At 35.9% G+C, this 25,051-nt stretch overlaps 1 protein-coding gene across 7 annotated transcripts in view; it reads right to left on the bottom strand.

Moving 5' to 3' along the window:
• adgrl3.1 (adhesion G protein-coupled receptor L3.1) overlaps positions 1-25,051 on the bottom strand; it is a 299,214-nt gene that overhangs the window by 188,396 nt on the left and 85,767 nt on the right. For all 7 annotated transcript variants that reach the window (XM_066720389.1, XM_066720391.1, XM_066720392.1 and 4 more), the window contains exon 4: positions 1,788-2,001. In XM_066720389.1, coding sequence (XP_066576486.1) covers positions 1,788-2,001 — 214 coding nt within the window. The remainder of the gene's footprint in view (positions 1-1,787; positions 2,002-25,051) is intronic.

Genomic DNA, 25,051 nt, shown 5'->3' with positions numbered 1-25,051 from the left:
TTGTTTTCTTTTAGCTTTAGTGAAGCCCTAATTGAACATAATTGGATTGTGTTAAAATGCCACTAACTAGGAAAAATGTTTCATTGTTTTCAATTACAATCTAACAGCTTAGACAGTGCCAACAGTAATTACAGGTTAACACAGTATTGAAAATGTCATTAGCTTGCTGATTTAGGTGTCTGTGAAACATGAAAGTGGATCTGTAGTGATCTGAGGGATTGCAATGGTCAAGGTACTGGTCAATTTCATATAATGGAAGATTATAAGAATACTTTGATGGATAAGTATGTTTCATTTGACTTAAATAGAACTATTAGGATTCACTGTATTTTATATTAACTGTATATATGATATTATGTATATTAACTGTATATAAGTTAAGACACCATTACATAAAAAACATTTGCTGTGTTCTGTCAATTCCCAAAGCCATGTTCATATCCACATTATAATGTACTGTCACTAATGCCATGTGAACTCACATTTAAATATTAACTAAATGTGTTTCTATTCTATTTTCATTTGTGTCACCCTTTGCATTAGCTATGGCTGAAAACCATCTTTGAAGTTTTTCTTTTTTTTAGCAACAGCTGTAAACGTCTGCCGGAGGCGGCTTTTCTCTGTGATAACCTTCCCTAAATTATTCAGATGCGAATGGAAGTTGTGTTAATAAAATTGCAAACATTTCAAGATTTTCTTAGAATATAATAAATGTGTTTTTTGATGTCTTGTCTCAGTCTGCATGCTGATAATGAAATAAAACACAGGTATTGATTGGAACTAAATCTCCCTTCTCTCATTTCTGGTCAATACAATTAAATGCAAAATGCAGGGAGATTCATTAGAGTTAGTTTTCATTATTATGTTGAAGTTTAATTCATTCAGTACGGTAAAGATTACTATTCTGTGTGGGAGGGGGGCATGAAATTAGCAAAGCAAATCAATTACTTTCTTTAATGTTTATCTGAGTTAAATTATCAGACAAACTAATACTATCAGTGCAATAAAATATAAACAGACGTGATGGGGAAAAAAGTATCTTTCCTAGTTTGATTTTAGATTTTAGTTTGATATACTCTCTCGAAAAGCAATATGTGTCAATGTATGAGCAACTAACAGAATGCAATACTGTATTGCAATTGTTTTCTGTTTCCAATTGCATTTTCCCCTCAATAATTAAATCTTGCAAGCCAAAGCAATTATTTTGTCAGTCTTATCTAATCTAACATGATTGAAGTTTGAGGTACCGGCATACTCATAATTTTAGCTAAGATAAATTTAAATTTAATTTAGATAAGATAGATATATTTTATAGTGGACACTCTAGTCTGATGACATTTGTGATTTTCAGTTTCAGCGATTAATTTCAAAAGACACTTAAATATTAACAGAAAATGGCAGATATATCCACACTGGGTTTATTCAATTCCACATCCATTTTATGAAGGCGTACCCTTAATTGGAACCACAACATATTATCCTGCAAAGAAGATATTGAGACAAACGACACTGGATATTTAGTCAAGTATAAGGATAAGTAGTCAAACTGCAACTCTAAAAAACTAATAGTTTCAAATGAGTTTACAACATACCATCAAATACTTCATGCTGGGAACAAAAATGCAAAAATATAACCGTTTTACTCCATTTGTATTTTATTTGTACCCTCTGCCAACACTTAGTTCCTGTTTTCCATCTGTCAGCTTCTTCACAAAATTGCAAACTATATTGAATTGTAATGTATTTCATTCCAACGTACAAGTTCCGAGCATGTCAGGGTTACCTACCTCTGAGACATTATTTTATAGGCATCTGGCAAGTAACAGCGTGTGTTTTCCATCTGGGCTGGGTCAGCATCGCATATTTTGTCATCTGTTCTTCCATAGTTGGCACTCTCGATCATGATGACATCCGTGCCAGGGCAGCGAAGTTCGATGGGGTAACTTTCACAGGACAGCTCCCTCCGTACAACAGCCATGGGGATGGGTGCACGACTGAAAGCTGCAAGCAAACCAAATGACACAGTTAAGTGAATTGTAGCTGAACTGCCACACAACCAGGAAAGTTTAGAAAAAAATTCTAGAGGCCAACAATGGAAATGAGACATTGATTTTATATTGAATTGTAATGAGACTAGGTTTGCCAAACTCTGGTAGGTTGTGGTCTAGGAAGTGTGAATATGTGACGTAAGGGTTGCAGAACAGACCCACCAGCAATGTGTCACCAGGAAATGTTATTTATGTTAATGTGTTTGTATTTTCAGCAAATAAATATCTAAATGAATAAACAAGCAAATTAGTTAATACAGAGATAAGACAATACGACAATCCTCTACCAAGCACAGAGGTAATGACACCACTGCAACAGGGTCTTTTTCACATAATGAGTTACACATATACATTAAAAATATCTATTCTTAATTTTGATACTTCATTGCCAGAAGAATACCGACCTCTAAATATGCCTAAAATTCCAAAAATATAACAATTCAATACAATTTCAAAAATGAATTGCCATTTTATTATTACTTGCTGTTTTAACCACATAGTACGCATGTCTAGCTTGAAATTACTATTCCTTAGCATTGCAACTAGCCAAAACTCTACAAGGTTAAAATAAATCAGAGCACTGTCATAGTAAAATTCAACAAGATTTTTTTTTTTTTTTTGCCATCACTTCCTAGTAGTTTTAGCTTTGTACATCATATAAGACCCAATTCATTAACTGCATTCAAATAGTTAAAACATGGAATTCTCCACACATATTTATAATGATTTGAAGATGCAAAATAAGTAATATATAATAAATAAATAATATCCCACTGAATAATAAAGAAAGAGCATGCCTTTGAAATAGGAAATAGATATTGTTCCGTAATGTCTTACCAAAATATGAATAACATTAAATTTAAACATTTCAAACAGCCAGAATTAGCTGATAAATGTTATATTTACTCTGTTAGAAAGAGAAGCCAAATGCAAACATGAAACTGTGGAAAAGTGTAACAGATGTGTGGAGGTGGTTTCAGTACAATTATTTTAAGATGAAGTGAGGCAACAGGTTTATTTTTCAAAAACAAATAGCTATTACAAATGCTGACATGCAGACATTGAACAAAAGCTAAAGGACAGCCTATCATTTACTGAGCTTTCTCTCTCACTATGTCCTGAGAACATTCTCTGTGGCTATTAAAACCTAATTTAAATGTTAGAAATAGCATATGTTCAGTGTCTTAACAGCATATCTCTATTTATTTATTATTTTTATCTATATTTTAGAGACCATATATACACAAACATACATCATACAGTGATATATATATATACAAATGGGTGACAAATTAAAAGAAAAACCAACAAAGTGTTTCAGTAAGATGTTGGGCCACCACGAGCCGCCAGAACAGCTGCAATGCGCTTTGGCACAGATTCTACGAGTCGCTGAACTCTACTGGAGGGATGGAACCAAAGATATTCCCTCATTTGGTGTTTTGATGATGGTGGTGGAGAGCGCTGTCTAGCATGTCGGTCCAAAATCTCCCATAGGTGTTCATTTGGGTTGAGATCTGGCAACTGCGAAGGCCATATGATCATTTCCATACTCATCAGACCATTCAGTGAGACCTCGTGCCCTGTGGATGGGACATTGTCATTTTGGAAGAGACCACTCCCATCAGGATAGAAATGTTTCACCATAGGATAAAGGTGATCACTCGGAATAACTTTGTAATGATTTGCAGTGACCCTTCCCTCTAAGGGGACAAGAGGACCCAAACCATGCCAGGAAAATGCCCCCCACAGCATAACAGCCTCCGGACCCCCTCATTGTAGGGGTCAAGCAGTCACGCCTGTACCGTTCTCTTGGTGTCACCACACATGCACTTGAGATTATGGTGAAGGACCTGTAGATCAGTGCCTATGGTTTGTGCACCACTGAACTCTACTCTTACCATCTCCTCTTGCCATCTTGATCCAAAATCGAGGTCAACTGGGCCTGTTCAGCATTTTTATACATGTCAAAGAGTATGATAGGATGTTAATTGCTTAATTGTATCATGCAGTACACCTGTTTGGAGGCATCTGCATTCGTTATGTTCCTCCACTCATTTATTCAGGTTTTTCCTTTAATTTGTCACCCCTCTGTGTATATTCTTCCAATGTTAATAGTCCATCTAGAATCTGGTAACTTCAGACAAACTTCAAAAGGGAATTATTTGTAATGATTAGTTTTAAAAACTGGATTTTCTATTAAGTCAGAATGAAATTTTCCCAGTGGCAAACAATTATGCTGAATTGAAATATTAATGGAAAACATTGTTATTTATATTCTGTAATGCTGATACCTAAATAATTGAGTAAAGTATGCTCATAATCTGCTGTTTTAACACACAAAGTGCCACTAGATGTATGAGAATGAAAAAGAGGGAATATCTTTCAGCACTCCCATTCAATTCCCATTCTTAGTAAGTCAACTCTAATCAGCAAAGACAAAGGAAGGAGCTCTACCAAATTAATTTTTCATACCGTGGATGCGATCTAAGCACCTCTTGTTACATAATAACATTACAAATCTAGAAGACTTAATGAATACAGACTTATTTTTACCAACCAAAATTTGTGGTGACCATATTCTATGCAATATTTCTAGCCATCTGTCCATCTATTTTTATCTACACACACACATGTAACATATCCACAATACTGTGTATAATTATGTAGGTAACCACATTCAAGAACATGTAACCATAGCAACAAGACATATTTGGTATTTTACCATCCTTCAAGATACTATTGTCTTTCCACAAAGATCAGCAAATGTTATGATTCTTCTGTTATGCTTATGCTCAATTCTTGATTAATATATACAAGAATGTTAACATCATATACTTCATTATACAAAACAAAACAGTAAAGTCTTAAGGCCTCATTCAATGGGGAACAAAAATTAATCCGTGGCCATCATATTTGGAAAGCAAATGATATGCACAAATAAAACACAATAGCAAGTTTGACACACACTTTAGTTAAGTCTATGAGCACAGGGGTGTAGTAATGTGGAGTCTAGGACACTGCGATCACCACTTGCATATTTCACATAAGGAATATTCAAACAGCTTTGGTCCAGTTACTACACAGAGATATATAATGAACATGTGTATAAATCATAGAAACAAGAAAATAATACAATTACTGTAAGAACTCTGGAGTGATAAATCATGAAAATGTTGGAATATAGCATGCCTCTGGTCTGGAACAACCACAGAATCTGTGTCAGTGTTGTGCTATGGATCCATTATGTTAGACGTATAATTGCACAGTTTTTATTTTTAGACATATCAGAAAACAAGAAGGTAGAGTAAGCTAGAATAAGGGGCTTACTGCACGCAAAACTGTTTCTTAATGCATGAGGCTCCTAGAAGATCATAATGCGTTATACTATGCCCTAAAGCCATGTGAAACAGTATTTGTTCTATGATTACTACTATTGCTTTTTGTACTATTCCTACTACTACTACTACTACTACTACTAGTGTTAATAATAATAATAATAATAATAATAATAATAATAATAATAATAATAATAATAATAATAGTTATAATAATAATAATTATAATTATAATAGTAACAACAAATAGCTGAAATGTTTAAATACTGCTTCAATTTCTTTTAAAACAAATTGTTTCAGGAAGTAAATATGACCAAATAAAGCTGTGTATTAACAAATCCTTCATGGATGCTTCTCTGAATAGAGTTAGACACAACCATTTCAAGGGGAGTGTCTGGAGGTATCTTGGCATATGTGGAAGTGACTGAATAATGCTGGTATTTGTAGCAGTGACTGCTAAATGCTGGGGAAAATTAACTTTCTGGTTTCTGAATTGCAACGCTTCCTTGCCTTACAACAAAAAGTCTTTACGTGTCAACAAACATAACTCCCCTTGTGTGCGGGAGTTTAAGTTACTGTTTATCTAAGAGGGGACACACTAATATCCTTTCCTGTAGTTAACAGGCACATTTTATTAAAGGTCTCAGTCAATGTGAGGATTGCCTGTGAATATCTGTATTTTGACAGTGAGCAAAAAATTATTAACTTTATGCATCTCTCAAACTAGAAAGTCTAGAAAAGTGTGCCAAGGTAGTTAACATATACAGTTAGGTCCATAAATATTTGAAACATGAGACAACTGTTATCATTTTGGCTCTGTACACCACCACAATGGATTTGAAAGGAAACGTACAGAGCCAAAATGATGACAATTGTGTCACTGTCCAAATATTTATGGACCTAACTGTAACTACCTTCTGTAATGCAGAATGAATGTTAGGGATTTCTGTAGGAATTAAGTTATTCTAAGCAATACACATCCCCTAGAACTGTGTAAATGTCACACAGGAAACAAAACAATGTAAATATCAATGTTGCCTAATCACATGTTTACGTGTTTATAATATAAACATTGAAGGGCGATCAGTAAAAACATGATTTCCAGATAAGTAAGATTCAGAACACAATGGGAAAAATAAATCACAAAGAATGTTAATGAGGGGAGTTCAATAAGCGTACCTGCCTGATGGTTGACCAAGAAGGTTGATAATTAACAATGTAAATTTGAATATCATGGTCGGAGAAAGTAACACATTCCATTCCACTGAGGTAATTAATAATAAACTGATAAGTATCTGTTATTCACTCAACCTGGGCTGCATGTGCCTTGTGTGCTACATAGACTGACTATATGCATGAGCTAACTCACAGTGCCATTGCTGACAAAAGTACTATGCTTTACTTCACAACGACCAGATGATCTAGAATCTTGTGTAACTTTGAGTATATATTCTGCATAGATGGATGGCTGCCATGACTGAAATCGGTAGTGAAATCTTGCCATACTGGATTCAGAACATCTAGAATAATTTTTGCAGGCTTCAGAGAACAATCATTATGGATTCAGAAGAAAACAATTCAGTAAAATCTAATGTAAGCAAGTAACCAAAGTTTAGAACAGCCTTAAATTATTGAAGTGGGCAAACATTGTATCATAATTAAATTTGTACCCTAGGGGGGAAACTCAGTCTCCCTTGATGTTTACAGTAATCACGGTTCAACAGCTGTAAGATTGTCTATGTCCGTGTTTAAGGAATTGTGGAAGGCCAGTGACAATAGAAGCTTACTATTACTTGAATCACACAGAAAATATACAATGGCAGGCCAACCTCGTTATTCTTCAGGATTCAGTTTATCTATTCATTTGAACACAAAATAGCTACCTATTGTATGTACTTTACAGCTTTAAGACTACACATTTTATATTGTATATAGATTTAGATACATACATTCATACATACAGTTGTAGCATGTTCACAGCCTTCATTTTACATAGTTATTCTGCAAAGTGTTTAGTATAATAAATACATATTCATTCAATTATATATTTTCAGAGTATGCTGAACACAAATTGAGTATAGAGGAAAATCCTACTCAAGTATTATATGTTTACTTTTACTTGAGAAAGCATTTCATAATTTATATTATATATATATATATATATATATATATATATATATATATATATATTGTAATGACATGTGGGGATGTACAGGGCTTCTGGGAGTTATAAGGCGGGGTTCAGGAACATAAACAAAGGTTGCCGTGAATGAAATGTGATTTTATCATATATGGTGCACTGGTGCTCCAAATAAACAGACAGACATGTGAAGGGTCACTCTCTATGCAGGTAACTAATCCGAACAAAACACAGCAACCAGGTCAAATCCGTAATCCAAATGCAAATTTTATTTTTGGAGAAGCCACCTGTAAAGGCATTAAAATATACAAAACCTAGATAATGTTTAAATTGTATTTCATTATGTTTTCTAAAAAAAAATACATATAATCTGCTGATTGTACTTCAAAAATCATTAATAATCCTGGTCTTAAAAGCCTTGGCTGCCTGTACATCGCATTAGATGCTGATATAGTAATTATAAAGAAAACATTAGTTTTAGAATAATCATTAGTCAATAACCTATTCAAAATAGAATATTATTTTGGCAAGAAATACACCCTTTATAGTTGCCCTATCTTTTCTTCAAGATAAAGCTAACTTATTATGACATTTATAAGTTGTTATTATTATTGCACAAATCTCTAAGGCTTGTTTTTAAAACCTTCCTGCAGGCAGGGATACATCAAAATCAAGGGGTCAACAACCACTACAATACAAATATGTGTAGTAGATTTTCTTTGATTACTAGTCTATGTTGGTTTGATAAAAAAAACATTGTGGGTGAATGATAATATATCATCATCATCAGCCTATGTGGATCTACTACTGGATTAAGGTCTCCCTGAGATTCTTCCACAATACAAAGCATCTCTTTTTCAGGTGACTGTAGTAAAACATCTAATCCCATCTTCCTATCTTTGGTGTGGTCTTCATAGTTGTATATTTTTTGACTAGTGGGATTGATCCATGGTTTATTAGTGTATCTTTATGTATATACAGCTCTGGAAAAAATTAAGAGACCACTCAGAAATCAATGTTAAGTTGTCTCTTAATTTTTTCCAGGGCTGTATGTATAGATTATTGTAGTATTTGAACAAGTATTTGAACCTGGTCACCTTATATAAAAAATGTTACAGAAACTGTGGACAACACAAAGAAGCATGGTTGATGTATGCTTGTATTAACAAGAAGAGACAGAATAAGAAATTAATGGATCCAAGAACAAACACAAATGTGACATAATTGAAAGAGTAAAAATGTTAAAATGGCAATTTGCCAGACAAACTGCAAGAAAAGATCAAAGATGGACAAAGGAAACTATTGAATGGATCCCAAGATATGAAAAAATACCACAAAAAAGATGGGAAGATAAAATAATAAACTTTGCAGGAATGACTTGGAAAAGGGAAGTGATAGATCAAACCAAGTGTAAACATCATGGGGAGGCATCCAGTAGTGGATCGAAATAAGCTGCTGCTGCTGATGATGATATACAGTGCTTATTGAAAGTCTACACCCCTTTGCACATGTTTTACATCTTTACATCTTTTTCCAGCAATCTACACACCATACTACACACTATTAAGTGGGAAAAAAGGTTTAATTGTGAACAAAATACAATGTAATTATAGCCATCAGTCTGTTGGGATAGGTTTCAACCAACTTTGCACACCTAGATTTGGCAACATTTGACCATTTTTATTTACAATACTGTTCAACCTCTGTCAAGGTTCTTGGGGAGCATTAATGGACCGCAATCTTCAAGTCAAATTTTTGATGGGATTAAGTCGGGGCTCTGACTGGGCTACTCAAGGTCATTTACCTTTTTGTTCCTTATTATTTATTTATTTATGTATTTATTATATCCAGGGCGACTTACAAAATATAAGTGCAATACAAAGTGCAAAAATACAGTGCAGTTCAAGGCATAAAACATTACAAATTCCAATTTACATATTGCAGTGCAATTCAAACCATAATACATTTTACGAATTCCAATTTACACAAGTGTATACAATATATGAGGTCTTACATCCTGCATTGCAAAAGCTGGGTGCAAACAAGATATGAGGTCACAGTCAAGGACCAAGGGAAAGGGAGCATAGGGGGAATCAAAATAAACAATACGAGTACTAGTAACACAAGGCAAGTAGTATGATAAAACATTGTAAAGTGCAGTCTTACAGGAGAATGAATTTCTAAATTACAAGTAGAGTCTGAAAAGATGTGTCTTGAGTAATCGCCAGAAGGAGGTCAGGTGTTTTGACTTCAGTGGGAAGGTCATTCCACCACTTAGGGGCCAGGGATGAAAAGGAGCAGGCTTTGGAGGAAGGGGAGTAGAGAGGAGGCAGGGTTAGTCTTCTGGCACCAGAAGACTGCAGTGGTCTGGAGGGGATGGATGGAGAGACGAGGGTCTGCAGGTAACTCGGTGCATTCTGTTCGAGACAGCGGTAGGTAAGGGTCAGTGTCTTGAACTGTATGCTTTCCGGTATCAGGAGCCAGTGGAGGGAGTGGAGCAGTGGAGTAGCATGTGGGAATCGGGGCAGAGAGAATACCAGAAGAGCCGCAGAGTTCTGGATGAGCTGGAGCGGGCGGGTAGTAGTTGCAGGCAGACTCGCCAGGAGGGAGTTGCAGTAGTCCAGGCGGGAGAGGACCAGGGACTGGATGAGCAGCTGAGTCGAGTAGTTGGTGAGGAAGGGTTGGATTCGGTGTATGTTGCTCAGGAAGAATCTGCAGGTGCGTGTCAGCGTGGTGATGTGCTGAGTGTAGGAGAGCACAAGATCAAGGGTGACTCCTAGGTTATTAGCAGAAGAAGAGGGAGAGGGTGTCGTAGATTCCAAGGGGACTGAGATGGAGAGATCAGCAGAAGGTGAGGAAGAGGGGGGGAAAGAGGAGATCAGATTTTGATAGGTTGAGCTTGAGGTGGTGTGAGTGAATCCAGGTAGAGATGCGAGAGGGGATTAGGGTGTCGGATACGGGAAAAGACAGGAAGATCTGGGCATCATCTGCATGGGATGTGATGAGGGGGCCCAGGGAACAAATGTAGAGAGAACAGGAGGGAGCCCAGGACGGAGCCTTGGGGTACGCCTGTGAGGAGAGGTTGGGGGGTGGATGAGGAACCTCGTCATGTCACTTCGTAGGTCCGGTCGCTGAGGTAGGAGGAGAACCAGGTGAGAGCAGTCCCAGAGATTCCAAGGTCAGCGAGGCAGGAGAGGAGGATGGAGTGATCGACAGTGTCAAATGCTGCATAGAGATCGAGGAGCATGAGGACTGAGGAGAGGGAGGCCGCCAGAGCACAGCTGAGGGAGTCAGTGACTACCAGGAGGGCAGTCTGGAGTGAGCTGTGCAGAAGCCAGATTGCAGAGGATCCAGGATTGAGTAATGGGAAAGAAATGCAGAGCGATGACGGTGGACAGCACGCTCAAGGGTCTTTGAGAGGAAGGGGAGTAGGGAGACAGGATGGTAGTTCTGAGGAGAGGTGGGGTCAAGGGTAGATTTATTGAGGAGTGGGATGACAGCAGCTTGTTTAAATGCAGAGGGGAAACAGCCAGAGAGGAATGAGAAGTTGAGGAGGGAGGAGATGAAGGGGAGTAGATCAGTGTGGTTTTGGCTGTTTGCTTCAGGTCATTGTCATCCTGAAAGGTGAACGTGTGTCCCAGTGTCTGCTTTCTTGCAGAGGGCAGCAGATGTTAATTCTGCTTTTAGCATGCTCTTGATCCAGACGTTTTCTCGTTGTAGAAGCTTCTAACACGGTCTTTCTTTTCTTGTTTCCTTTTACTGGTGGTTCAGGAGGAACATAAGGCAGCTGCAGTTCGATCTGCACAGCGTCAAGAAACCCGCGCTGATGACGTGTGATTGTCTGCGCAAACAAGTTGCGCGGTGGTATGCAAATATAGATTGACAGACAGGAAGGACATCCTATCATTACATTCGGACCGAATATAATGATTGGTCGATCATTTTTTTGTCCTGTCCCTTCCACAGACGATATACACTCACCTAAAGGATTATTAGGAACACCATACTAATACTGTGTTTGACCCCCTTTCACCTTCAGAACTGCCTTAATTCTACGTGGCATTGATTCAACAAGGTGCTGAAAGCATTCTTTAGAAATGTTGGCCCATATTGATAGGATAGCATCTTGCAGTTGATGGAGATTTGTGGGATGCACATCCAGGGCATGAAGCTCCCGTTCCACCACATCCCAAAGATGCTCTATTGGGTTGAGATCTGGTGACTGTGGGGGCCAGTTTAGTACAGTGAACTCATTGTCATGTTCAAGAAACCAATTTGAAATGATTCGACCTTTGTGACATGGTGCATTATCCTGCTGGAAGTAGCCATCAGAGGATGGGTACATGGTGGTCATAAAGGGATGGACATGGTCAGAAACAATGCTCAGGTAGGCCGTGGCATTTAAACGATGCCCAGTTGTCACTAAGGGGCCTAAAGTGTGCCAAGAAAACATCCCCCACACCATTATACCACCACCACCAGCCTGCACAGTGGTAACAAGGCATGATGGATCCATGTTCTCATTCTGTTTACGCCAAATTCTGACTCTACCATCTGAATGTCTCAACAGAAATCGAGACTCATCAGACCAGGCAACATTTTTCCAGTCTTCAACTGTCCAATTTTGGTGAGCTTGTGCAAATTGTAGCCTCTTTTTCCTATTTGTAGTGGAGATGAGTGGTACCCAGTGGGGTCTTCTGCTGTTGTAGCCCATCCGCCTCAAGGTTGTACGTGTTGTGGCTTCACAAATGCTTTGCTGCATACCTCGGTTGTAACGAGTGGTTATTTCAGTCAAAGTTGCTCTTCTATCAGCTTGAATCAGTCGGCCCATTCTCCTCTGACCTCTAGCATCAACAAGGCATTTTCGCTCACAGGACTGCCGCATACTGGATGTTTTTCCCTTTTCACACCATTCTTTGTAAACCCTAGAAATGGTTGTGCGTGAAAATCCCAGTAACTGAGCAGATTGTGAAATACTCAGACCGGCCCGTCTGGCACCAACAACCATGCCACGCTCAAAATTGCTTAAATCACCTTTCTTTCCCATTCAGACATTCAGTTTGGAATTCAGGAGATTGTCTTGACCAGAACCACACCCCTAAATGCATTGAAGCAACTGCCATGTGATTGGTTGGTTAGATAATTGCATTAATGAGAAATTGAACAGGTGTTCCTAATAATCCTTTAGGTGAGTGTATATATACTTTTAACCAGTATAACAAAAACAAAATCTGGAAAAGATTCCACACCCTACGTTTAACTTGGTGTGTGATTTTGAAGGTGATTGCTTACACCTGAGCTAATTTAGAATTAGATAGACATTTATCAAACCAAGCTATTTCAGTTTTAATTACATTTCTACAAATTTCTAGAATATTTTTAATCATTTGGAAGTTGTGGGGTAGGATGGGTAGATACATTAAATGCATTTTAATTCCTGGCTATAAGGCAATAAACATTGAAAATTATGAAAGAGGGTGTAGACTTTGTATAGGAACTGTGCATATATTACTCTATTATGCTCCAAGGTTTGCACTCATTCTCCGAAAATTAAATTATATATTTTGATTAATAGCATTGTGTTGCAATAATACAATGTTTTTTAGTCCTTTTCACCATAGGTTTTCATGGTATAATTTAATTTGATGGAATGAATCAATGGAAGCTGCCAGAGCAAGTAGAAGCAAGTGTGTCTGGCTTCTACGTATAAACACAAATCTTTTACTTAACATGGCTACCATTTTTGATTTAGGCTCTGTACTACATTCTGTTTTACCTGTCGAATACTGTTTCCTCTAGGAGCAAATCAAGTCAAAAGATTGTTTTAGCTGTCTTTATAGTTTAGTGCCCTTTTGAAGTGTTTATGATGCTTTCCTTTTACAAATACAGGTGATCAAGCCTTTCTGTTCACAGATCATTATTGCTGAGTTATTAGTTCAGGGATAGGCAATTATAATATAACAAAGACCTTATTGTAGATGGTCACAGAAAAAAAAAACTGTTAAAATTCACTATGAATGCATCAACCTCTGGCCATGAAAAATTGGGACTGTGTTGTTTAAGAACAGAATACAAAAATTACAGGCATGTTAATTCATCAAATGTAGCAACATGAGAGGGAAAATAAGTCTATTTTTAGATTTCTATATTTATAAGCCTATTTAAAAAAAAAACACTGTTTGTCATGTGATCCTGCTCTACTGCCGAATGCGTATGTATTTGTAAGTGTGTTCTGCTTTGTATGCAAGCATTAACTGTGTGTGGTAATATTGTAATGAGACTTTACATAGTTGTTCAGCTTGAATAGAATTGACCACTCTGCCACCCTGACGATAAAGCATTACTGAGGGATACATAAAGAGCCAGTAGTCTGAACAGTTAAAGTAAAGAAAGCTGTGTGACAGACCGACCGACAGGCTGACAGATAGAGATAGATAGATAGTGGAATATTAATTGTAAAATAATAAGATATATTTCCACACATAATGAAGTCTATTAATTTGTAGAGTTTTAAAGTCTGTCATGCTGCAAGTTTAACACAAAATACTAGATATAATATGTAAAACTGAGATAAACTGTTTATGTACGTTTTTTTTTCCAATTGATAAATGCATCCTGATATACAGCACAGTTGTCTGAAAGCCTGTTCCAGCTTCTATGAACATCTTGTCCATGAATATACATATAAAAACATATAATAAAAAAGATATACAAGGATATTACCCTAAAGACATAAGTGATTCCCTTATTTTAAATATTTAACACAGGAACTCAGGAAGGATTTTAATGAGGTCTATGAAGGAATGAAATCAACAAACGGAAAAGGAAATGGCTTGTTTCCTCTGACTAAATACTGCCTTTTCCCCTAATGCACAAAACTGTATTTACCCTCTTCACAAAGAAAGTGATTAATTACTGCATGAATCATGTCATTATTTGATTAGCAGTAAAAGATACATCCACACCCACTTCTTTCTGCAAAGCTACCCCAGCACCAGTCCTGTAGCAACTGAAGTGGCAACCACGGCAACCGCCTTAGTTCACGTCCATACTTTTGTCTGTAATGGCTGCAGGGAGTCTGAAAATGTCTGGAATTTGTTTTTTTCATTTTTACTCATTAAAAGTGGAAATGGGCTATGTTCTTAGGCAGGAGCCTACAACCTTTTTTAGCCAGCACATTTGTCTTTGATTTTTATATCCACTGTAACCATCTGATCTGCTACCATTAACAAAACTTGAAATACTCCCTCTCAGATTGCACTCAAAAGGGATCAGGCTTTGTACTAAAACCTTGGGGAGTTCAATGTTTAGGAAAAGTGTTAACTATCTTGTTCAGATGTGGCTTATATTACTACTATTACAAAAGTTTTAAAAGTTGTATTTGAGCAATTATAAAAAAACTATTTTATTTGATCATGATAAGTTGAATACTGTGAAAGTATCACAAAAAAGAAAGAAAAAATACAATAGAATACATATTTGGAATATGGAATACAATTACCATTTTTCTCATTTAAACACAGTTTGGCTGGATTTGGAGTTTAATTTCAGCAAAATACTTTAAAAAGGCAGTGCACTGCAACATGGTATAATGTTCTACATCTCAGGTGAGATATGTTTTAACTGATGAGAACCAACTGGGAGTCAGTAGAGACCTCTTTATACTAGGGTATACCGTTAACTTGGTAACCATGGTATAAAAACTATTTTACCATTTCAATGGTTGCATTCTATTCTGTGATAACATGAGAAACCAGTATACCATGACACCCCTTAACAGATTTTAGTTTTCTAACTTGATTTGCATAAAAAGTGTTAAAGAAAAAGTGCTTCCCGATTCCATTCAAGGGATCATGACACTGGTAAAGCTGCAGCACAGAGAGGGCAGAATGGAAGGAAATTAGCTTAGCGAGGGAAAGTGGGATAAAATCTCCATCTATATGTGTCTGTCTCTGTCTCTCAAACACAAACATACAGACAGACATATTTATTACATAAATGGATTAAGATGGATACTTGCAAGGAAAAAAGCAATTACAACCATCAGTCTTAGTGGAAGTCCTCCCAAGATTCTCCCACTTGCCTTTTCTATTATAATTTTTCTTAGCAGATGCCCTTATCCAGGGTGACCTACAATTGTTACAACATATAACATTTATACAGCTGGGGTTTTACTGGCACAATCTAGGTGAAGTACCTTGCTCAAGGGTACAACAGCAGTGTCCCCCAACTGGGACTGAACCCACAACCCTCCAGTGTCCAGAGCCCTAAACACTACTCCAAACTGCTGCCATTGAAAGTGTAACTTTTACTCTCATCAATAATGTCACATATATTTGTTTGTCATCGGATCTATTCATTATTTTGGTAATCTTTTCTTCATTCAGAAATGTTCGCCAAACCCTCAAAGCTAAACATTTAACCTTTGTTGCAGCTCGAGTGAAATACAATCTTAGGTTTTTAGAAGTGCCTACAGCAAGTGAGTTACAACAAGAATAAGATAAGAACAACAATAAACTTTGATTTGCGGTAACACTGTGGGAAGGAAAAGGCATTTTGATTAATTAAATCATAGTTTGTTACATTTCAAAATAAAAAGCTACTAAACCCAGGCTACTTTGTTGAAGCTTACATTTTAACTACTTTCATAGAAAACCACTGCTGTCAAGCAAAATTACTCAATTCCAATGAGGAAATCACACCACAAATATGAGTGTTCACTTCAGACACAATACGAGTTATTACAGTGGCAGCAATCTTCTTGCACAGAATTTAGTGCTACCCATTCATTATTATTTGTCAATGGCTGTGAACCTCGTGAATTGTTTGTTAAAAGTACTTAATCCTTTTTGACCTCATTGTGACTACACCAAGAATAAGTATCTCTTAGCACTTCATCGCATGGATAATACATTAAAGAGATTGTCCTTTTAAGGCATTAAGTGGAAAAAAAAAACATCATGAAAAATTATACTTAAAAAAAAACCTATTAAACTTACATAAAAAACAACAACCATAAAACCATAAATAAATGGAGAATTATCAAAGGAAACAACACATTTTTCACTTATGAGGATTAAAATTAGCTATAATGATGTGATAAAAGATATTCAGAACTGTAGAACCATTGTAGAAGTCCAGTGAAAAACTGTGTTTTTCAACAACTGACTATGTTACACCAGATCAGGGCTAGAACTTAAGGATCTGGAGTACTAGCCAGCTGGATAGTAGCCCGACAAAAATATTACTAGCTCAAAGTATTTTCACCACATTGTGACAAGCTACACTATTGTCCCACGATACCAATACTAAGATTAGTAACAATACTCGATACTGCCAGGATACCACCAGAAAATAAACCACAGAACAGTAATAAAACAAATTTAGTTCCTGGTAATTCTGAAAAAGATTTTACTCATATGAATAGTTAGCACCATATTCCATTAAAACAACTAATCGAACATGTTTTACTGTTTTAGTTTGTTCAAGAAATAGTGTGCAAGTCTTTTCGTAGGGTGGAAATTACATTACTTTGTATGCTGATAAGAAAATGTATACAGAAATAATAAGTTACACAAAGTTATCAAATAGGCTCAAGTTATTTTATTTTGTTTTTGTTGTAAGAAACACAAGCATACCTACTTGCACGATGCATCTTTCATGATTTAGCTAATGTTACCAGGGAAGGATGTTCTTCACTCAAGGCTCTGTGTCGATTCTGTGCAGATTGAGTGATATACAAATAATTCTCAGCGCCAAAAACCCTGGTGTGTGATGACATACAGATCACACATTCTGTGTAGAATCTGCTCATTGAACTCAACCATTGATTCTTCCTCTAGATGCAGCACAAGGTGTGGAGAGCTTAAGGTGGGATTGCGTCATTAAAGTTAGTTCAACATGAAACAAAATGCGAAAGACGCCACAGTCTAGCAAAACTCATGGTATTGCAATAAATCACAGGATAAAAAGCAGTCTGTATTTGGTTTTTATTGACTAAATGCTGTTCGCCAGGCAGCCTAGTAATTCATATTGGTCACTCGCTCTGCCTTCACAATACTCGCCAGGGGCCAGCAGGCGACCTTATTTTCCACCCCTGCACCAGATGTAGGCTAGGAAACAGTATTTTGTTACTGTTCGGTTACTACAATCTATTTCTCAGACAGATTAATTAATTGAAGACTCCAACATCTGTGTTAAAAGAATGCTGAGTTATCACTCACTGTTTGTGAGCATTACAAGTTACTGATATAATTCATTTAAGGACCCATAACTCTAAGTTACATCTCTTCCTTACAAATGACTGCCTTTAAACAGTGCAGAAAAGTTGGACAGTACCATGATGCATGCACGTTATATTATTAACAATATAGGTGGCAGTGTTGTTATTGAAGTGAAAGTAGTCAAATTAAGACTGGGAGAAAAAAATAAATAAATGAAGGACTTCTTACATTACCAAGTTGTAAATAATTGCGACACAGATACATGTACATATTGGCATGTTTGTCTTTTAACAGATGTATGTGTATATGAATGTGTATGTTTGCCAAAAACTAATAACAAGTATATGTTTCCATTTTTATTCTGCCTATCAGCAATACAGATAAACTATAAGATGTTTTGAAATCCACTTGTTTTTTAATGCCATTATATGTTTTTTAAATGCTTGTTAAAATAGGGCAAGAAAAAAAAAAACATTTTCTTTGGTATTTTTCTCATAGATGAAATAGCTAAACTTAAAATAGATACAAGTTGCAATTCTGACCCAATATTCCTCCAAATAACTTCTAATCAATCTCAATGACAATCTTGCTTCATGACCAGCAACTCTGTGACAATGTACTGCTCACTGTACATTGGTAGATACTTACTGGTAATTTGACAAATAGCACAACCAGGGGTGAAGACCTAATAAAGCACATATATGGGAAAAAGCATGAGGTCAGATGGAGGACTGCAAAGCTGAATGTGTGTCCAGTGTGTGCAGGAATATAGGTCTCTCTGTGTTGTGGGGGATGGTGAACAATGATCATGTACTTTGTAGTGGAATCTAGGAGGTCACAGTATTCGAGCAGCTAATTGTAACTTGAAATCTGGATCCTAAGATTATTAATGAGAGGCTGCCAGTCATAAAGACTCAGCGACTCACTGAAGGGTGACTTCTCCTAGCAGCCAGCCTACTATCTACAGAGCATTTTTAATCTCATTCATGTATCTGCAGTAAACATATACCATTGCCATTTTTTTTAAACTAAAATTAGAAAGGTCTATCTTGATTGCATGTATGTACTGCAGGGACAGAATACCTGCAATACAAATCCCCCTGTGACTTCATCCCTCCTGAAACTGAAGACGTCACAGATTTTTAATTGTCAATAAAGAACCAACGTGTATTTTGAGTAGAACAGAATGTACAAGAATGTATCCCAGTGGCCTCTTTAAAAAGGCTTTGCCTAAGCTATTCAGACAGAATAACGGGAAGCATATTTTTTGTATGTAATTATTGTTCCTTTTTTTTTTTTTACATTTTCTTCACTACTATTTATATGTAGCTCATTGTAATCCAGGTACAAAGGGAACACCGAATATTTCCCTCATTGCCACACCACCATCCATTGACACTGCCTTAGACTATGCTCTTAAAAGGAGAAAGAAAAATGCTTTCAGACAGAAATTGTTTCCTCTTCTAGAAAGGGTTTCAATTGTGCTCATTTTAGACATCCTGAGGTAAAATCCAAATAAAAAAGTACAAAGACTGGAATAAATACACCAAATTATTGTCTTAACCCTGTAGGCAATAAACCAGGAATTCTCAGGATCATTTTAGGATTAAAATTGCATTATCACAGGCTTTTACCTACTAATTTAATCAGTATCAATAGCTAATTTGACTATAATCTATAGCATTATTTGGGGAAAGTACCCAGGCAGAATCACAAATATTACAGCAGTGTAAGCTGTCCCCCTTCTTAAAAGTAAATAATAAAATGAAAATTAAATTAAAAAGCTCTTAAATTCAATGCAATGAAAGGTAAAATAAATCCCAGCATTTAAGCATCTTGTAACAAACAGTAGTATCTGGTATTTCCAAAGCACTACCTTTTGTAGAGAAAACAAATTACACCACAGGGCTAGTGTGATTACAATATAAATCTTGTTTCACCTAATTTCTAATTGACATTCTGTATGCTCACTAGTCCTACTGCAAGGGGGGGATGATATCACTAGTACTTGTGGAGAGAGAAGCAGGGCCTTCCAAATACTTTAGAAGTCGCCAAGACCGTAAATGTGTCCATAATGCAGACTGTATATGAAAAAGGGTGGCAATCATAACTAGCAAGTTCATTTTCATGATTCGATTTTATTTGTTTCACATTCAGTGTTACTTTTCAATCACAAGCCTATGCATTATATTCGGAAAAGGATTCCCTTAAAACTGAATAACTGCAGTGAGGCCAGCGTTCAGGAAATCCCTAGGGAATGTACACCTGCATTTTTTTCTCATTTGACACAGTCATTCTTTTGTAGATTCTCCATTCCTTATCTCTATAAAATCTAATTTACTGGAAAGCAGTAAACTACAGGCCCAGTCCCCAGTGTTCACCAGTGTAGTCGCCTCAATTTGAGCTTCCAACTTACATTAGAGTTTAAAAGATGAACTACAGAAATAATTAAAAGATGGACAATTATGAACAATTCAGTATCTGAAACTGAGAATGTTGAAGAACTATCATAACGGTAAATGAAATATTCTTTTTTTTTTTAAAACCACCAGCTTTTCATTTCTTTATTAAACTTTACTACAGTAAACAAAGTATCTTTCTAATGCTGTATTAAAGGGACAATTTTGAATAAACCACATGATCTTCATGTGGAACTGAAGGAACAAATGTAACAAAATGTTAGATAAATAAGTAATGCTTTATTATAAAAGTACTTTCCCTAATTCTTTTGTAAATTATTAATTAATATTTTTAGAGGGAATTACATTTTCAATGGGTCAGTTTTGTCAGATGGAATGAAAAATATAAGTGATCTGTTTTACTCAGAGATATTTCTTGTCTCGTAGAGTAAAATCAGAGACAAAACAGAGCATAGAATGAAAGCTCCTTTTTGTTTTGTATTTTCCAAAGTACATTAAATAAGGAGATAGAACAGAGGAACTCCTTTCTCAAAGGAAGCCGCTGTTCCTACAATAGAAGCCTTCTTTTGTCAATGGCTCTATTGAATTCCCTCAGAGGGTACTGTGCCACATTGAAGGCCATCTCAAGTATCCCCCTCCCCCCTTATCCCCAAGGTTTGAAAGGGTAATCTGTCTCACTGCAACATTTGATCCCTCTCTCGGTCTAGACGACTATTTAGCAATACTTCATATTGATTCTCATGCTGCTGTTGCATTGTAGCTCTCTGACACGATTCCTATGATGTTAAAGTATAAAAAAATGATACATTGTACCCTTAATTTTATGTTTTTTTTTAATATATATACAATCATATGAATTGTCATGAGTCTGGGAAGGAATACATGCATTTACTATAAAGGTTTGTGCCTAGGAATACCAACCTTACAGCTCAGTTATAAAAGTAATGGCGGCAAACATGATTGAGTTCAAGGAAGACATTATTTTTCTCAGTCTGGTAGAGGCCAGAGTGCAGGATGACCCTGTGGTCCTCATATTGTGGGCTACATCTAAGCCCCAATCTCCTGCAATTTTTAGTTTTAGGGTCAAACCACAAGGTTTATAACATCACTCACAGCTGCCAGGACCAGTGTGCAGTGTGCTGTCTAAAGTAAACTAACATCCAGATCCACTTGACCTTTTGTCAATATTCATCCTCATTAAACACCACTCTACTTCTATAAGCAAGTTTAAATTGCATTTTTCAACACTTAAAATGATGCAATTGAAGCCCAAACTCTAATTCATTCATTTATAAGATATACGCGCCCTTCAGCACACCTATAAAACTTCAGAGCATTTAACCTGTTTCCAAAAGCCTGCTTGCTTAATGTTGCTGTCATTTGTTTCAATGGCTTTGACAGTAATTTGGCAAAGTACAATATAGAAGATATCTAGAGCCAGCTACTTAAACCATTTTAAGCTTGTATATGAGTAGAGACAAGTTATTGATTTTTTGGTTGAAGAAAGAAATATTTCAGAACAGTGTGCCAGAAGTAGAAAGATATAAAGTAAAATATTGGATTGCATATATGAATATAAAAGAAAATAATCAGGAATCACAATTTACATATTGGGTATAAAATGTCCCTGAAATTATAATACCATAACTTTAAGGCTAATTGCAATACATTCTTTTTTTTTTTTTATCAACTCATAACAAACCAATCTAAAAATAAAAAATACAGTATTTGTACTGTACCAATGTGTTTATCACACCCCAATACAGTAATACAATTATTAGAAATCTATTTTGGAACAAAACAACAAAAGAAGAAAAAAATGGTCTTTGTGCAACATCATTGCTCTGCTGATACAAATTGATCTATTCTTTGTATTGATCAAGTCAATATTGTTTTATTCTTTTATCAAACAAGACAAATTTGAATATATCTTGCATATATGTCCATATCTGAGTATTAGCCTATACATCTAAAAGCTGTTGATTACCAAAAACTAAATTTTGTTTCAGCTTTTAAATAGTGCATGTTACTGATAAGATGTGGTAGTAGTCAATTAAATGTTAATACGATTTGCTTAATTTAATATAATTTAGGGATCTATGACTGACAACATACTATTTCCACACATTATTAACCCTTATTAACCAATCTGGATGTACAATGTTTTAAAGTTCACGTCCTGATCTAATGTTCTTGCCTGTCACAAGTGCAGTAAAAAGTAATTATCCTGTCATGAACAAAGCCAATGCAATCTGTTCTTACTTCACCAAACATTTACATTAGAAACCCATATTTATAAGTCCCTAATACTAATACAATACAATACTACTATTAGTATAGCCAAAATGGTTTTATTGAAGTATGAAAAAAAATATCAAGAGAAAGGAAATGTTGTAGCGCATACAAAAGGGATAGAGACTAAACAAAATACAAAGAATATGTTGAACTGCAACGAGATCTTAAGAAAGGGATCAGGAAAGCAAAGAGGGAAATAGAAAGAAACATAGCTCTTGGAGCTAAAACTAATGCAAAGAGCTTTTTTCAATACTACAACAGCAAGAGGTCAATAAAGGAGGAAGTGAAACAGATAAAGGGCAAAAATTGAAGTATCTTGGAAAACAAACAAGATGTGGCAAATTTTCTTAATGAGTATTTCACAGAGGTTTTAACAAAAGAAAAAACGAATAACATGCCACAGGTTAACAACCAGTCCAGTCAAACCCTAAGAGAGATCAGGATAAATGAGGAGGAGGTACTAAAGGGACTAGCAGAATTAAAAACAAACAAATCACCTGGGCCAGATGGTATATTTCCAACAGTACTTAAAGAAATGAGGGAAATTATTTATAGGTTGATAACTCAAATATTCCAATTGACACTTAGAACAGGGGATGTGCCCACTGACTGGAAGACAGCAAATGTCACACTAATCCACAAGAAAGGGGACAAAACTGATTCAAGTCGTCAAAATTATGTAAGGCATCAACCACATCAAACCAGAGGAGCTTTTCCAGATCAGCAGGTACACACGCACCCGGGGACACAAATGGAAATTGGGCTTCAAGGCATTCAAGCCAGAAAACAGGAGACACTTCTTCACACAGAGAGTTGTCACAATCTGGAACAAACTCCCCAGTGATGTGGTTGAAGCTGAAAACTTGGGAACATTTACAAATAGACTGGATAGGATCCTTGGATCACTTAGTTATTAATGGATACCAAACGAGCATGATGGGGCAAATGGCCTCCTCTCATTTTTAAACTTTCTTATGCTCTTATTAACAGAAGCATCAATGTCTTTATTTATTGTGATAATCATTCATGTATACTGTCATAGAGCTTGTCTGTGGCTTTGCACTTAATAAAATGTAAACCAACCTTACAAAAACAACACACTATTGGATTTGCACATTGTCTGGTCAAAGCATAAAGTCAATAGACAGTGTTTTATTTGCAACCAAATTAATGCAAAAATTAGCCTTCTGGGGACATCTGGTATTTAATTGTTTTCGTATTTTTTTTCTGACAGATAGTTCTTTTTAATTGTGTTCCCCAGCCCTGTGCAAGATAATTCTAAAAAGTTCCCCCCCCAGTGAAATTAGTAAAAATCAAAGGGGTTTTAACGATTTGCTTTGTTAACATATCATACATTAGACATATCCATACTGTAGGCTTTTGAAAATGCATGAGCTGGGCTGATAATGTCTAAACCTAATTGTAAATTTTCAATTTGGCAGCAACATAGCAGCATGTTAATCTTGAGTCAAGCTTCTACTTTTAATGTAGGGATGACTTTACTAAACAATGAGGATATCCATTCAGGGGAACAGTTTGACATTTGGAATATCTTACAAAATATCTTACACATTTTACTTTGTTGCATACTGTAAACATGTGTTCCATATTTTGCACTTTATATTTTTTATTGGACTCCTTTTCAGCCTTAACCGAATAATCTGAAGTAATTTGTTTGGTAAATAAATTACAGTATTTTACAAGCATCTACAGTCTGATTTGTACCGGGAAACAGAATTACAAAATAATATCTAAATGAAATATATTTGTCATCACATTTCAATATTATGTGGGGCTTGCAAATAAGACATTGAAGAACAAAAAGCAGCTTAAAAAAATCACATAATTCAGTTGTCAAAGTACCCATATACATGCAGGTTTGAAACTCTGAATCGCTGGATTTGAGAGAGTGTGATGTGTCATTGTGCATTACATATACATTGTAGAATCACAGAAGAACGCTAATTCCATTTTCACCACAAAACATCAAATCAAGATTGTGGTGCTTGTCAACAACACAAAAAGCTTTTCCAAAATAGTCTCATACCTAATTAACTAGCAGTAATTAACTGGTACATAAAAATCCTCTGATCATGCACAATAGGTATAGGTTATATTAAGTGTTATTAAGTTGAGTAAAGCTGCAGCTAAAATCTTCATATACATTACATACACTATACAGAGTCAAACAGTATTTTAAAAATCCTCCTATATATTAGTGTTTGTAAGGTCCTTTGCATCTGGACAACCATTTTATTTATGTCAGTGGATAAAAATTGTGCTACCAAACAGATATGCATTTTTTTCATATGTAAAATGTCTAAATGTTGATGTTTAACGAAATTAACATATTTATTCTAACTAACAAGAAAAGTCATGGTAAGCAGGATTGAAAACCTCACAAAAACTGCAGTGATAATTATAGACAAGAAAGATGGGATGCTTTTTGACCTTGAGTTGTACAGACAGCACAGATCCTTTTGACAAAACATGAAAGATTTAACTACAGCTGAATAAGAGACAAAATATTTGGAAAGAAAATGTCTCAAAAAACATTCTAATGACCGTTTTGCTGAAATTTGGAGTCAGC

The sequence above is a fragment of the Amia ocellicauda genome, chromosome 13 (assembly GCF_036373705.1).
Source record: "Amia ocellicauda isolate fAmiCal2 chromosome 13, fAmiCal2.hap1, whole genome shotgun sequence".
NCBI classification, from domain to species: Eukaryota; Metazoa; Chordata; class Actinopteri; order Amiiformes; family Amiidae; genus Amia; species Amia ocellicauda.
Note: the sequence above shows the minus strand (reverse complement) of the source record. Positions and strands in the feature narration are given on the sequence as shown.